This window comes from Hypanus sabinus, chromosome 2, assembly GCF_030144855.1.
Source record: "Hypanus sabinus isolate sHypSab1 chromosome 2, sHypSab1.hap1, whole genome shotgun sequence".
Classification (NCBI taxonomy): domain Eukaryota; kingdom Metazoa; phylum Chordata; class Chondrichthyes; order Myliobatiformes; family Dasyatidae; genus Hypanus; species Hypanus sabinus.
In genome coordinates, this window is record NC_082707.1 from 121,561,308 (window position 1) to 121,577,384 (window position 16,077).

At 42.4% G+C, this 16,077-nt stretch overlaps 1 protein-coding gene across 4 annotated transcripts in view; it reads left to right on the forward strand.

Moving 5' to 3' along the window:
- The window catches only part of ltk (leukocyte receptor tyrosine kinase), a 192,772-nt gene that overhangs the window by 86,852 nt on the left and 89,843 nt on the right, over nucleotides 1–16,077 (forward strand). Inside the window, exons 1-3 of one of the 4 annotated variants that reach the window (XM_059953763.1) lie at nucleotides 6,925–6,975; nucleotides 10,763–10,870; nucleotides 14,292–14,375. In XM_059953763.1, coding sequence (XP_059809746.1) covers nucleotides 14,324–14,375 — 52 coding nt within the window. In that variant the 5' untranslated portion in view covers nucleotides 6,925–6,975; nucleotides 10,763–10,870; nucleotides 14,292–14,323. Of the gene's footprint in view, nucleotides 1–6,924; nucleotides 6,976–10,759; nucleotides 10,871–14,291; nucleotides 14,376–16,077 lie in introns of those variants that run through there. The other 3 variants (XM_059953738.1, XM_059953747.1, XM_059953754.1) reach the window with 3 other exon arrangements.

The window sequence follows — 16,077 nt, forward strand, 5'->3', positions numbered from 1 at the left end:
ATATGATGTTAGCTTTCATTTCAAGGGGACTAGAATATAAAAGCAAGGATATAAGGTTGAGACTCAATAAAGCACTGGTGAGGCCTCACGAAGTTTGTGAGTAGTTTAGGCCCTTATCTTAGAAAGGACATTCTGAATCTGGAGAGGGTTCAAAGGAGGTTCACAAAAATTATTCCAGGTTTGAATGTCTTGTCATAGGAAGAGTGTTTGATGGCTCTGGGCCTGTATTCACATGAATTCAGAAGAATAAGGCGTGGCCTCTTTGAATCCTGTCGAAAGGTGAAAGGCCTTGATAGCATGGCTGTGAAGAGGATGTTTCCTATGACAGGAGAGTCTAAGACCAGAGAGTAAGCCTCAGACTAGAGGGCATCCTTTAAGAATGAAGATGAGCTGGAATTTCTTTAGCCAGAGACTGGTGAATATGTGGAATTCTTTGCCACAGGCAGCTGTGGAGGCCAGGTTTTTATGTATATTTAAGGCAGAGGTTGATAGATTCTTGATTGGCCAGGGAAATGGCCTAAATCTGCTCCTATATCTTATGGTCTTATATAAAGAGTAAAATATAATTGTCTACCTGAGCTTTTAACATAAGGTCCCAGTGGTAGTAAAGCTTCCAAAAGCAAACACAAAGTCTGGAGTCTGATGATTAATTTCAACATCTATTCAATTTTCCTTCAGAAGTCTGTGCATTTTAATTGAGCCGAGGCAGTTAGTATCTTGTGACTCTTGGCAAGTCAGTGGACTTTCTTTATCTATTTTACAAGTCATTTTCTCTTCTTAGTTGTTTACAGTGTCTTTGAACTCTTTTCAGTAATCTCTGTTAGATCTTATGTGACAGAGATCATGTTGTTTACTTGGAACTGCCACTGGCTTCTACTGAAAACTAACTCTTTATCACATCATCCAGATCTGCTTCCTTATCATCACTCAAAGTTTCAGAAATCTCTTTGTCTTGAGGTGCATCTCATGCTGAGGTCCTTTACCTGTCCTCCTTTGTTCAATGGAGAAACATGTGTCACTAAGTGAGAAAGTGGGTTGTTCATTTGGTGAACCAGTTCCTGAACTCAAATATTCAAAGGTTCATTTATTATCGAAGGATGTATGCAGTGTACAACTCTGAGATTCGTCTTCTCCAGACAGCTGTGAAACAAAGAAAGCCGTGGCAGTGGGTCCACGGGAAACGGCAATGCCGCTCCCCCCCCACCCCCACGCAAGATGAACAGCAACACTATCATCCCCCCCAAACCCTTCTCCTGCCCCAACAAGAACTTCGGCCCCCAAGCCCCTCTCCCTCCGCACAAAAAAATGAACGGAAATTGAACTTTTTCTTTATTGCATATGGAAAGGTTCCAGATTTGAAATGGACCAGTAAATCAAGGCCAAAGCTGCTGTTCAACTGAATGTAAATGATCCTGTGACACTCTTTGAAGAAGACTATTTCTCCCAGTGTCTGCCAAATCAGCCCTGTGAAATATAACTGCTTCACTCCAGTGCTCTTTATATATTATAAAGAACAGAATGTTTGACCTTTATACATCAATGTCTAGTTATTTCATACACTAATACCATTTTGCTTGAAAGCCCACTGGTGCTTCTTTGCCAGCATCTCAGCATTTGACGTCAGTCAGGGTTGAACCCAGGCCTCTGGCACTGTAAAGAATGTTATTTCCTGCATGTCTTGTTTATGGAATTTTGTCACATGCACTTTGGCCACTGACATGACAACAGTAATTGGCAGTTGTTTGTTTATTGCCATATGTACTTGGATTCAATGAAAAGCTTTCATTTGGATGCTAACCTGACAGATCATCCCATACATAAGTACATCCAAGTGCTACAAAAGGAAAAACAAAAGCAGAATGCAGAGTAATGTGTTTACTTGTTGTTCTGTTTCCAGTGGTAGACTTGGGAGTTTGGGAGATACAATTGAAGAAGACTTGGAGCGTTGTAATGAGGTGATTATGGGAATGGATGCTTGCGGGTTATCAGTGGGGTTCCAATTATGTAGATGTTCTTGGTTGATAACTATAATGAGAGATACTGGACTCCCAGGCAGATCAGGCAGCGTCTGTGGAGAGAGAAACGGAATTAACTTTGTAGTTCTGAAGCTCTTTTGTTCTCCACAGAAGCTGTCTCAATATCCCTAACATTTTTGTTTTTATTTCAGATTTCTTAAATCTATTGTGTTTTGCTGTCCTCTTTGTGACTGGTGATGCTTATTGAGTACGTATAGAGCATAGAACAGCACTGGAACAAGCCATTCAGCCCACAATGTCTGGGCCAATCATGATATCAACTGAAACTAAATCCATCTGCCTGGATTTAGAAGAAATGCACGGTGAAACTTTACAGTGCCGGCGATGAGCGTTTGGGGGTTCAGTTCCTACCACTGTCCTTAAGGAGTCTGTACATTCTCCCCATGACCATGTGGGTATCCCCTGGGTACTCCAGTTTCCTCCCACAGTCTAGTGACACACAGATTAGGGTTAGTTAGTTGTGGGCAAGGAATATTGTCAACACTTGTGGCTGCTCCCAGTACATCCTCAGACAATGCTGCTCATTGATGCAAACGGTGCATTGCACACTGTTTCGATCTACAAATAAAGCTAATCTTTAATCTGCAGATGGATTTTCCCCCTCTATTTCCTTCTTGTAAAAGCCTCTAATTGTACCTGCTTGCACCCCCTGCCCGACCACTCACTGTAAAAATAAACTTGCTGTACACAGGATGACATATCTCAGAACTGTATCGATACCCCATACAGATAAACCATCCCCGATCATTGCTATTACCCCACAGAGAATCATCCACATTCAATCAATGACATGTGAACTCTTTTCTTTTTGAATTGAATGGAATTGACTTGATTTCTTACATCTTTCACATACACGAGGAGTAAAAATCTTTATGTTACTTCTCTGTCTAAATGTGCAATGTGCAATCATAGTAATTTATGATAATTTATAATAGTACAGTCGTTGTAACATAGAAATACAATCAGATCAGTATGAATTAATCAGTCTGATGGCCTGGTGGAAAAAGCTGTCTCGTAGCCTGTTGGTCCTGGCTTTTATGCTGCGGTACTATTTTCCGGATGGTAGCAGCTGTAATAGATTTTGGTTGGGATGACTCGGGTCCCAAATGATCCTTCAAGACAGGAACTGTCCAGAGAAATGGGAAGTATTTATCCCACTCCTGAAAGGGCCCTCAAAATGTTTTGAGGAGGAAAGAAATGAGTGAATTGCCACATTATGCTCAATCTCTGACTAGTCCTTTTGGCTGTGGTGTTTTTGGGACTGGAACCAATTGAATTTCAGAACCATGTGACCTTTCAAAATACTGACAGTCAGGGGAAGGACAATGATAATGTGATTGCATATCATGGGAAGGTGATTAGCTTTCCTCTCACTAAATTCACAGTCTCTGAGTTGTTCTTTAATAACCCCTAGATTACTTACAGCATGTCCAGATCTTGCAAAAAACAATTTGATGGAAACAGCTTGGAAACCTAATTGTTTAACAGGAATCAACAGATTTCAATTTCCAATTTTCTAAAATGCTGACAATAATTACTGGAAATGTTCTATTCATTAGCATACACCATGTATTACCAGAGGCATAAAGTGAGGAATTAGATTTATGATTAAATGGAGATGTGCAGTCCACAGTCTCCTAAGGCTCATTGCATAAGGAAAACCTCACATTTATCCTAGCACGAGAAAGGTTCCAGGCATGGTTGCCTGCTCATACATCAACTCCTAATTCTGAAAAGTTCCAGGTATGGTTATCTGCACATACATCCAGATCAAACTCTCTGAAAAGTTCCACACACAATTATAACAGACAAGGATTTATACTGAGCTCCCAAATGTAACACATAACCTTATCCCTGTTTGTTGTAGTCTATTCTACTCCTTTCACTATCCCCTTCCACTCACACACAAGATAGGCACTCAGTCTAACTGAGCTTAGTCTGACCTCTGTGGTTCATATCCTAAGCAATCCAAGCCATATCACATAGCCCCTCTAAGCACATAAACTAACATGAATGTGAACTTAACACACTACGGTTAGCAGTTGTGTAAGAGGCAGATGATTGTGTAAGGATAATCGTAGTGCTCTGGGGTATGTGATTGTGTACAGTATAACAGGAGTGATCTTGAGGTATATAACTGTACAATGATAACAGTAATGATCTGGGATGTGTGATTGTGTACAGTGTACAGTGATGGTTCGGCATGGACTAGAAGGGCAGAGATGGTCTGTTTCCGTGCTGTAATTGTTATATGGTTATATAGACTATAGTGATTGGGGGGGGGGGTGTGATTTGGGGAGGATGTGACTGTACAGGATTACTAGTGATCTGAGTGTGTGTGACTGTGTACAAGATAACTAGTGATCTGGGTGTGTGTGACTGTACAAGATAACAGTAGTGATTTGGGATGTGTGTTTGTGTAGTGACTATAGTGATCTGGGGGTATGTGATATTGTACAGGATAACAGTAGTGATCTGAGGTGTGTGACCATGTACAAGACAACACAATCTTTGCCACAGATCACTACTATCACCCTGTATACAATAACTGCCCCATATCACTATCACCCTGTACACAATCGCCACCCAGATCACTACTGTCACCCTCTACACAATAACTGCCCTAGGTCACCACTGTCTCCCTCTACACAATCACCACCCAGATCACTATTATCACCCTGTACACAATAACTGCCCTAAGTCACTACCGTCACCCTCAACGCAATCACCATCCAGGTCACTATTGCCACCCTGTACACAATCACCACCCAGATCACTACTGTCACCCCGTACCAAAATACCCACCCAAAATCACTTGTCTATGGAGATTTGAAGTAGTGAAGTGACCTGTGGTGAGTATATGCAAACACAATGACAACTGTTCTTCAGCTGCATGAATGTGGGAACTGATTGGAGTAAACTGTGATGAAGGATTGTATGACCGTGGTGTTGGTGCCAGGGTGCCTTTAGTGGTGTGGCTGTAGTAATCTAAAGTGGACAATTGTTAGTAATCTGAGCAGGATCGAGTGACTCTGGTGATCTGGGGTCAGCAATTTTGGTCTGTGTACGTATAGTAGTTGGAAGTGAAGAAATGTAGGCAGTGTGACCTGAAGGGAACAATTATGGCCTTGTAGCTGTTGTGTCTTAGGGGTGTTACCGTGTGACTGCAGTGGTCCAAAGTCTCTGAGCAATATGACTAATGATTTGCATTATCTGAATGTAAGGAGGGCAAATGCATGATCAAAGATGTAATTAATGATCCAAGGCTTTGCCTGTGGGCAGTGTGAAAGACTGTGAATAGTATGGCTGTAGCAGTTGGGGCTGGGAGGGGTGATTTTCATTTGTACAACCCGGTTGCGTGAGATTTTAATTCCCCTCCCCATTCCCACCCCAATCTGTCTATCTTTGACCTCCTCTGCTGCAAGAATGAGACAAACTACACATGAGAGCAACAGCATCTCATATTCTGCCTGGGTAGTCTACAACATGACAGCTTGAAAACTGAATTCTCTATTTTAAGATAACCTGCTCCCCCCTCTGTCCATTTCTTATTCTTCCTTATCTATTAAGGTTCCCTTCCAAAAACCCTTCTTTCCAATAACCCCTCCACTTTCTCCTAACACCCAGTTTCTTTCCCACCTTTCTCTCTTCCCCCTCTACCTAAACCTCCATTCCATGTGCCCATCACCCACACACTAGTCCCCTCCCCCCATTTTTCCCACCTGCCCACCCCATCTCCCTTATTTGGTTCCATGTTCCACCCTCCATTCCTATCAGATTCCATAATCTGCAGGCCTTTATTGGTTCCACCTGTCACTATCTCCACCCCACCTCCTTCACTTGAATCCATCTGCCTGTCTCAGCTCCATCACATGCCACCTCTTGCCCATCTACCTCCCCTCTTTATATTGACTACCTCCCCTCTATCATTCAATGCAGATGAAGTGCTTGGACCAGAAACATCAACTGTTCATCCCCCCCCCCCACCCCCCACAACACACACACACACTCTCTCCCCCCCCTCTCTCTCTCTCTCTCTCTGACCTACTGAATTCCTCCAGCAGTCATTTTCTTTTTTGTTACTATTTCCGGTTCTACCCCTGTGCTTGAGTTTGAATGGCTTCTCGAAAGAAAACAGCAGGATAATGGAGGAAGGCAAATGAAAGTGGTGTCCTTTTATCTGAACTCAACAGGGACTTTAACTGCCAAGCTGATTAAATTTTAAAAAAATCTTGTTTCTTAAATCACTTGCAGAAGTAGAGAAGAATCCTGTTGACATAATTTGTTGAGCACTTGCTCCATCATGGTTACTTGGCCACCTGGGAGGTGAGAATGAACCTACAAACAGTGCAAAAAAAAACAAATTGATTCAGCCAAATTTACTTTATACTTGATCCACTTTGGAATTCTTGGAGTCTGTGTCAGACTTGCTTGCATTACACCTTCCATGCCTGCACACGTGGAACATGCCTGAGTCTCCCACTCTCTGCCTTTTGCAGAATTTGAACCTTTATTCCAAGAAGGAAAAAGGGTCTGGATTAATAGATCTGTAATGTACTGGGAAATGGACAAACACGACCAGTTTAATGTTGGTCCTTTGTGAGGTTAATTCATCATGCTGTCAATTATTCAGAAGGAGCCTCAACAAAAGACTCTTTCTCTCACCCCAATTCCACCTCCCCCGCCCCCACCGCTGCCCCGCTTCCCCTCTCAGTCTCTCCCTGTCAAGGATTTATGTGTATACACGCAGAGAGTGCGCAATAGGCAGCCACAAAACATTCCATTATTACAAGCACTGATTGCATTATTACCGGGGTCCGCATTAATCATCCTTGAAAGCACTGTTAAAGTGTAGCCTCAGCAGGAAAGGAACACGTGGTTGAGAAGAGGAATTTGTGCATCCGATAAAAGAAAATCCGTCACCTGGACTGAATTCTGGGTGAGGGATAGAGTCCAGTGACGGTACCACAAGCAGTTGACTGAGAAGTTCAACTCGCCCACCCGATCTTGGCAGCCGGGCTGAGTAAAATGTGAGGTGTTGTTCTTTGAGTCTCTAAGAGGCAGTGGCAGTGTGATAAGAAAATGGCCCTGGCGCGGTGCCATGTTGGCATGCTGAAGAAGGCTTTCAGGAATCTCAATGGGTGTTGGTGATTTGGGAAGGTTTGTGAAGGTTGTAGAGCCAATCTCTGGCAATGCATTCTACTTTGCGTTGTTAATTAAAGGCCTATGTAGTGAGTTGTAAAAATCCTCCAGCACTTTGAATAGTGTTATTCAGGCCAGGTTTCTGTCTTGGTCACGTGGGGTGATGAGTAAGGAATTATTCCATGGGAAAACTGGCGGGAGACCCCTTGGAGAGATGACATTGAGCCAATATATGTTGAAGTGGCATTCACTCAGGCATCTTACCGATATAATGAGGATGTTTGACGAAGAGGACAAGTAGTGACCCTCTTTGAATAAGGGAAGCCGGAGACATAAAGGTGAGGTCCCAAGCTGAGCTTTGAAACTTTTCTCAGACAGTTTTTAAAATGCCCCATTTATAGATGGAGTGTTGCTTGCTGCTTATGGGAAAGAAAGAGTGACTCGTATTCTTGTCCACGTGAAGAAATAATCACAGAAGCATGGACGTCAGTATAGCTCTGATTTCTCAAGAAACTCTTTATAGCCATTTGTATTATTTTATGTTTCCAGTACAGGTTACAATAGCGAATTTGTTTGTATCAAGGTACCACAGACTGCAGAGTGCTTTTTATAAATAATCTGTTTCATTGACAGGCGGAGAAACTACTAGACGAGGCATCGAGGATAATTCAGGGAAATGGGGCTGTTAATGCTGAAATCAGGAGTAACAAACAACCCATTGGGTTGTGCAGCACCCGTGGGAGGGAAAGGAATTGTCAACATTTCAGCTCAAAACTCTACACAGCCGTAATGTTGACATCAGGGCTATGTAGAGTTTCGACCTGCAGCGTTAACAGTTCCTTTCCTCCCACATATGGTGCTTCACTGCTGAGTTCCTCCAGCGGACTGCTCATTACATTCAGGACACTCATTGTGCAAATGAAACCTTTGCTTCACATCCAAACGGTGAAGTAGAGGATGCATTTGTTTGCACAGTGGTTAGAGCTGCCACCTTATACTCGAGTGATCAATCCTGACCTCAGGTGCTCTTTGCGTCAAGTTTATACGTTCTCCTTGTGGGTGCACTGGCTTCCACACTAATAACCTTTTAGCCGAGGTCAATGGTTTTGAGAAGCCAATGGACGTATGAGGGTGAAAACATGCTGGCTGAAGTGAGAAGGTGACACCAGCAAACAATGCAACCAAGAGCGATGTCCTCCGGACGGTTCTAGAAACTACTTCTTTCACTTCTCTTAGGTTTCTTTCTTTCAAATGTGGTCCTGCTACGCAAACACGAGAAAATCCAAAGCAACAGACACAAGATGCTGGAGGAACTCAGTAGGTCAGGCAGCAGCTATGGAAAGGAGTGAACAGTCAACATTTTGGATGGAGATCTTTCAATCTCGACCTGAAACGTCAGCTGTTTAATCTTTTCCATAGATGCTGCCTGGCCTGCTGAGTTCCTCCGGCATTTTGTGCATGTTGCTTTGGCTCTGCTATTGTTGGAGCCCATGATCTACATCTTGGTGGTGGTCTATTGAGCGATCTGGTCTTTGCTGTCTACGAGGGTGTCTCCAAGCCAAGAGTGTGGCCTCGAGGCCAAGAAACCTGGAGACGGGGCATGAGCCCATTTCTCACTGACCTCACCAATTAATGCACCAAGGATGATTGAAATCATCGAGGTGAGTGCAGAAGGAGAGCAGGTGTTCAGTGCTGTGTACCAGCCTCTTGCTCACTGCTGCCCGAGGAAGGTGTCGGCATATGATGGTCTCTCTCCCTCTTACTCACTGATCCTGGAGGAAGGTCCCTGCATTTGAATGGTCTATCTACTTCAATGCTGTCGGAGGTTGGTGCTGGAGTCCTGGGCAAGGTTAAGTTGATGCTGTTTGTGTGTTCGATGTTATGATGTGCTACTGGTTTCTAGTCACTCCTTTTCTTTATTGTTGCTATTTTGAATCAGGGTGGCCTGCAGCTAATGAACACTGAGCTGAACTGAATATGACTGGATTCTTTTGATTTTGTGCTTTTCGCTCATAGAAGGAAGGGGGAATGGGATTGTTGGGAAAGCTCTTCATTCTCCCAGTGGTCTGAATGGCTCCTTCTGTGTTATAATGAATAAGTTCAAAGTAAATTTATTAGCAAAGTACATGTATGTCACCATTTACAAACCTTAGATTAATTGTCTTGTGGGCAGACTCAATGAATCCAAGGTAGAGGAAATGAAAGAATGCACCAACTGGGCATTCAACCAGTATGCAGAAGAGAATTTTCACTGTATTTTGTACTTGAGCCCACAATCATTAGATAATTTAGCAAAGGAGGGCAGTTATGTTACTCCTCTCGCTGTCTTGTGATGCACTGGGTGGCAACATTGCCATTTCTTTAGCATTTCATCTGTTTTTTATTTACGAGGCTGAGTTGCTAGCTTGACGCTCAACCCAGCACAGATGGAAAGCCTACAAGGAGCTACACACACAAAATGCTGGTAGAACACAGCAGGCTAGGCAGCATCTATAGGGAGAAGCGATGTCAACGTTTCGTCATCAGGACGAAGGGTTTCGGCCCGAAACGTTGACAGAGCTTCTCCCTATAGGTGCTGCCTAGCCTGCTGTGTTCTACCAGCATTTCGTGTGTGTTGTTGTTTGAATTTCCAGCATCTGCAGATTTCCTCGTGTTTGCTGTACAAGGAGCTGGCCGGATTTCAACCCGGACCACTTGCCTTGAAGTCCAGTGCTGATGCCACGACACAACCAGCCAGCTTAAGAGGGCACTTGGAATTAGGTGAACTTTGGAAGTCAGTCTTGAGAAATATCAAAGCATTCTGCAGAGAGGAAAGGAGAGGAACGTACATAACATCTTAAGTTCTTCTGCTCAAGCTTTTATCCAAGGGACTGTTAAACCGCAGAGAGTAATGGGCTCAACCCAATACAGGCTCAGCCCTCCCTACCATCAGTAGTGTGTACATGAGGAGCTGCCTCAAAAAGCCAGAATTTATCATCAAAGATCCCCACCATCCTGTCTATGCCATTTTCTGCCATTGCCTTTGGGCAGGGGGTACAGAAGTTTCATACCACCAGGTTCAAGAATAGCTGTTGCCCTTAAACCATTCACTGCTTGAACTAACCTGCACACCCCTAATCACTACACCAGTGTAGCAACATTGACCATTTTTGATCTCATTGTGTTCTTTCTTGTAAAAACTGTATATAATTTCTGTTTTTCCATGAGAATGTTGTGAATCTGATGCTCCATGCCTGTGATGCTGCTGCAACTTAGCTTTTCCTTTGCACCTGTGCATCTGACAATAAATTTGACATTGACTTTGATTTTGTACAGAGGTGATAGGATCCATCATTCGGTTCCCAGACCCCTTTCTGCCAGACTTGGACATACGCCCTACTTCTGGAAAGGAGCGAGCGTTGCACTAACCTATGACGTCACTGCCAGTCTTCTGTCTGACAGTGCACTGAGTGTCTGTTGGCCAAGTTGCATAAACCATTTTCAGTCTTCCATGCACTGCTCTGAGTACTGCCAAAGCCCTGTGGGTGAAAGGATTTGGCACTGCCCCAAAGTCTCACGCAGTTGTGCAAACTTTCTTTCAGCAGCAGGCTTTGGAAGTCATCCCACCGAGGGATCTGCGGCAACAGGGCAGACTGACCTTCATGCACCAAGCCAGTTGGAAGCTCACCTACCAGAAAGGATTGCTGTTGATGGTAAGTGACAGCAGGATCAGTGAGACCGTTGCACGAGGTGGCAGGAGTTGACGGACAAGCTTTGACCAGAAAGCAATGCATGATGAAATGTCATTGGGAGATCAACCAGGGAGTCATTTCATTTCACAAGCAGTGGAGCATAAATACATTCAATGCACTGTCAAAAGTGAAATGATGAAAGTCTCATTCAGCTTGCTAATAACTTTCCATGGAAGTGGACAGCAAGGTTATTGAATGTGGCACACTTCAGGTTTGGGACTGAATATGTCTTCCCTCTCCATGCTTGCATTTCTCTCTTTGCCTAGGTCTACCTTTATGGCCGATTTTCTCCAGCTCTACATCGCTTTCTTTCTGTCTCACTCTATCACTCTCTCTCTCTGACTGTCCCACTACCACTATCAATCACAGTACAACATCTCAATATTATAGTATATTTTTTTGTTGCTCTAATCCTGTTCTTTCTTGTAAAAAAAAAGTAGAACATAGAAAACATACAGCACAATGCAGGCCCTTCAGCCCACAAAGCTGTGCCAAACGTGTCCTTACCTTAGAACTACCTAGGCTTACCCATAGCCCTCCAGTTTTCTAAGCTCCATGTACCCATCCAGGAACCTCTTAAAAGATCCTATCATTTCCACCTCCACCACCACCACTGGCAGCCCATTCCATGCACTCACCACTCTCTACGTAAAAATCTTACCCGACATCTCCTCTGTACCTACTTCCAAGCACCTTAAAACTATGCCCTTTCATGCTAGCCATTTCAGCCCTGGGGAAAAGCTTCTGACTATCCACAGGATCAATGCCTCTCATCATCTTGTACACCTCTATCAGGTCACCTCTCATCCTCCGTCGCTCCAAGGAGAAAAGGCCGAGTTCACTCAACCTATTCTCATAAGGCATGCTCCCAATCCAGGCAACGTCCTTGTAAATCTCCTCTGCACCCTTTCTATGGTTTCCACATCCTTCCTGTAGTGAGGCGACCAGAGTTGAGCACAGTATAAACAGTAAATGTGTATAATTTATGTGTAATTGATGTTATTCTTTTGAATGTTGTCTATATGATGCTGAGTGCCTGTGATGTTGCTATCAGTTAGGTTTCCTCTGTACATTTGCATATCTGTACTTGTGCATGTGACAGTAAAATCAACGTAGACAGAGGATGTTCCATCCCTGTTTGCAATTCCTCTTCAGAGCCAGCACTCATTATCTCTGGAAGAATGTTATACTTTTACTGGATAAGGTTCTGTCTAATGGTTGGAAAGCAGATCGCTGGAAAATTATGCAACTGGACAATGGGAATGCACCTGCATCGATTTCTTTCTCCATTTCTCATCTTTATAAATCCCGGTGATCACAGTGTTAACTGAACTGGCTGCAATCTGAAACAACTTTGCACAAGACCTAAGATTCTTAAAGCCTCATAAAAGAATCTTTCCCTGCAAAAGTACTTCAACATGACAAGGTACCACCAGTTATTGATCCAATGAGTACCATCACAACATTCTTCCTGCTGTTGCCATCAGGAAAAAGGTCCAGGAGCCTCAGGACTTATAGTAACAGGTTCCGGAACAGTTATTACCCCTCAATCATCAAGCTCTTGAACCAGAGGGCATAATTTCACTCAACTTCACTTGCTCCATCTCTGAACTGTTCCAATAGACTATGGACTCACTTTCAAGGACTTTTCATCTCATACGCTTGGTATTTATTGATGATTTGTTTTTTTTAATTTTTATTATATCTTTTTTTCTTTCTTTTTGTATTTTCACAGTTTATTGTCTTTTGCTCATTGGTTGACCGTCTTGTTGGGGATGGTCCTTCATTGATTTGATTATGGTTTTTGGGTTTATTGAGTATGCCTACAAGACAAAAGGGTTGTACATGGTGACATATATGTACTTTGATAGTAAATTTACTTTCAATTTAGCGATGCTCCCATACACTTCCTTGAAACAATAGGGTAGGTAACAATAAATGGATCAGTAAAATAGCACCATGAGGTGGCGCTGCTCAGCATGGGCCTGTGAGCCATTGTGTGCATCACTGTAATAAAAAGCCTCTATACAATTGAGATGGGAGAAATGATGTCAACATTAAAATTGACAGTATTACCAGTGAACCTCTTTTCTAAATTAATTAACAGCTACCACTAATAGCATTCCAGTCGTTTGTAAACTATCTAACAATAGACTCCACTACAAGAGTGTGACCGATTCAGACAGTATTTATTTATGTTCAATTAGCAACAGTGAGACCTGTCCCCATGCTCTTTATTAATAGCAAAGTCACATTACTAATCACGTGGAACACACCCTAGACTAATAAACAGATTTCATTAATTGCAGGGAAACCATCCACGCAGTATGTGTTGGTGAATTAATTCTAGTGTTAATAACAAGAACCCCCTCCACACCCCATGTCATGTTGTCCATCCACACAATCAATATCAATAAAATGATTCCATATCAATAATAATCCCTAAAAACTATTATTAAATAGATTTCATTACTGACAGGAAGGTCATCTACTAAGTCATTATTAATAATATTATATTGCTAACTCATCCCTTTGCTTATATGGCAAAATCTTTTCTGAGTGGATGTATTCTTGACTCTTTTTTTCATCAGCATTAATAGCCCATCAACAATGACATTTGAAGCCACAATATTAGATTATAGAAGTAAACAGATCACTGCTCTCTTTATTGGTAAATTTGGTAAATGGACTTATTATTGTCACTTGTACTGAAATGCAATGGAAAACTTTCAGTGTTACCTCACATCGGCACATTATAACTGAATGTTGAATGAAGTGTCGCGGTAGTGCAGCAGACAATAAGGTGCAAGGCCATAATGAGGCTATCTCACCACTATCTGTTGCCATCCCCTGCACCCTCAATTAACAGAACTTATCTGTCTGCTTGTCTAGCATCTAGTTCTGGAAAGTCCAAAGTTATCGTCTTTAGTCCCAGACAGAAAGAATTTCCTCCGGTCCATTCTACTTCCCCCAAACTCTCGCTCTGCAGTTTATTCCACATTAATGCCACTGCTTGTGTAAAGAAAAAAAACTTGCACCTTGACTTCTATTAAATGTTTCCCTTTACAGTATCACTGCACACCCATTTGTACTGCACTCATTGCTTATGATGTTGAAGAAACTGGCATTTACTACACACAGTTGTGAAGCCACATCAGTGGGATGAGTTTAATAATTTGGAGTTTAGATTAGAACAGCAGTAACTTAATTGAAGCTGAAAATAGAACATGCTTGATGGGCTGAATGGCCTGAGGGTGAACTAAGGTCAAGATGCTTGGCTGTGGTTATTAACTTTTATGCATCACCATTGTACATCAGCTACAGGTCAGTTCCTTAAGGTGCTCTATTATTCTGCATAAGACTGCCTTTGTTGTCTTCACAGAGACGGAATCAGTGACATTGGAGAGTGACTCCATGCACCATCATGAAGATCTTCCATTTCCAATGCTGGACAACACTCTATCAGGTAATAATACTGAGAGATATATACAAAATGAATTAACCAGTGGTTAATTTAACTAATGATTAATCTGCAAAGGTAGCAATTCTGTGAATATCAGAGGTGCTGTAGAGTTTTCCAGAGATTGGACCTTCTCAGCAGGAGTTTCTGGCCAGTGATCACAGATACTATTTGGACACTATTAGTTATTGGGCACGTTCTGCTCCATTATGTGGTGCTGTACGTCTGTAATCCTCTCATTATCTGTATAATATACACAGATCAGTAATCTGTGTTGTGTACAGAATGTACTGGGTCCACATTTTATTGCATTATACGGAATGAGCTGCCAGAGTAAATAGTTGAGGTAGGTACGATAGTGATATTTGGACAGGTACATGGATAGGAAAGGCTTAGAGCGATATATGCAAAACTCTGGCAAATAGAACTAGTTTAGATGGACAAGATTGGGATGAAAGGCCTTTATACCATGTGTATTACTCTGCAACTTCATTATCATAGTTACCTAGCTCATTAAGTTAATGTTTGACTTTACCCCGGACACTGCTATATGTATATTATATATACTGTACAGTATATATAAGCTGAGATCATGTCCTGTTCCCAGATTTGCTGTGTTCAATGAGCAACAGTGGCCTCTATCTAGTGTTTATTACTCTTACCCCTGTGTCTTCAAATCCTTTATCACTCTGAAACTCTGCGTCATCCTCTCGCTCTGCAATCATCCAATGTGTTTCTGTGGTGAGGTCACTTCTATCATCATCATGTACTGTAGTGTAATAATGAAAACAATGCTCTTGTTCTAATGAAAGGTTACTATCCTAGCAGAAACATTGCTTGGAACATTGTCTCTGTTTAAACACATGGCGTTTTACAGCCAGTTACAGGTATTGATTTTAAGTGACGATTCAATGGCCATCACCATCCCTGATGAAGATACAGAGTTTGTCATCACTACATCAGTTAGAATTGATACCTGTACCCAGCTGGAAACCCAAGGAGAGTTTATTTGTCATATATGCTGGGAAAGCACTAGATCAGGGGTCAGCAACCTTTACCACTGAAAGAGCCATATGGACCCATTTCCCACAGAAAAGAAAACACTGGGAGCCACAAAACCCGTTTGACATTTAAAATGAAATAACACTGCATACAACATTTTTATTGCCTTAATGCTATGTATAAACAAACTATAATGTGTTGCATTTATGAAATTGATGAACTCCTGCAGAGAAAACGAAATTACATTTCTGCATGCAACAAAAACATTTTGAACTCCGAAAAAAAGATGTTAGGTTGAAGGTTACTCCATAGTTAGCCTACCTTGGATCGAAAAATTAAAAGAAATCGCGCACTGGCGGGTGTCAGGCATTGGCAGTGGTGACGTATATTAATAGCGATAAAAAACACGTTGTAGCGGTGTGCTACACGCAGCGCTAAAATAACGACACTGCAGTCAAAGATAACTTTATTCGAACTAAACAGCCTTGCTTTAAAGCCTCCCTCAACCCGCACCCCTTGGGCGCGGATGCTCCAAAAGACACGTACTCACAAACCCCCGTAGGCTATCTCCCTTAGCCGGACTGGTGGCTAATTGTGAGCCGGTTCGGATGTGCCAGGAAATGGGGTCGCCACAACGTTTTATTTAGATTGTACAAGATCACCATAATCTTCAAATTTCGAATTACATTTCAAAAACTAACAAACC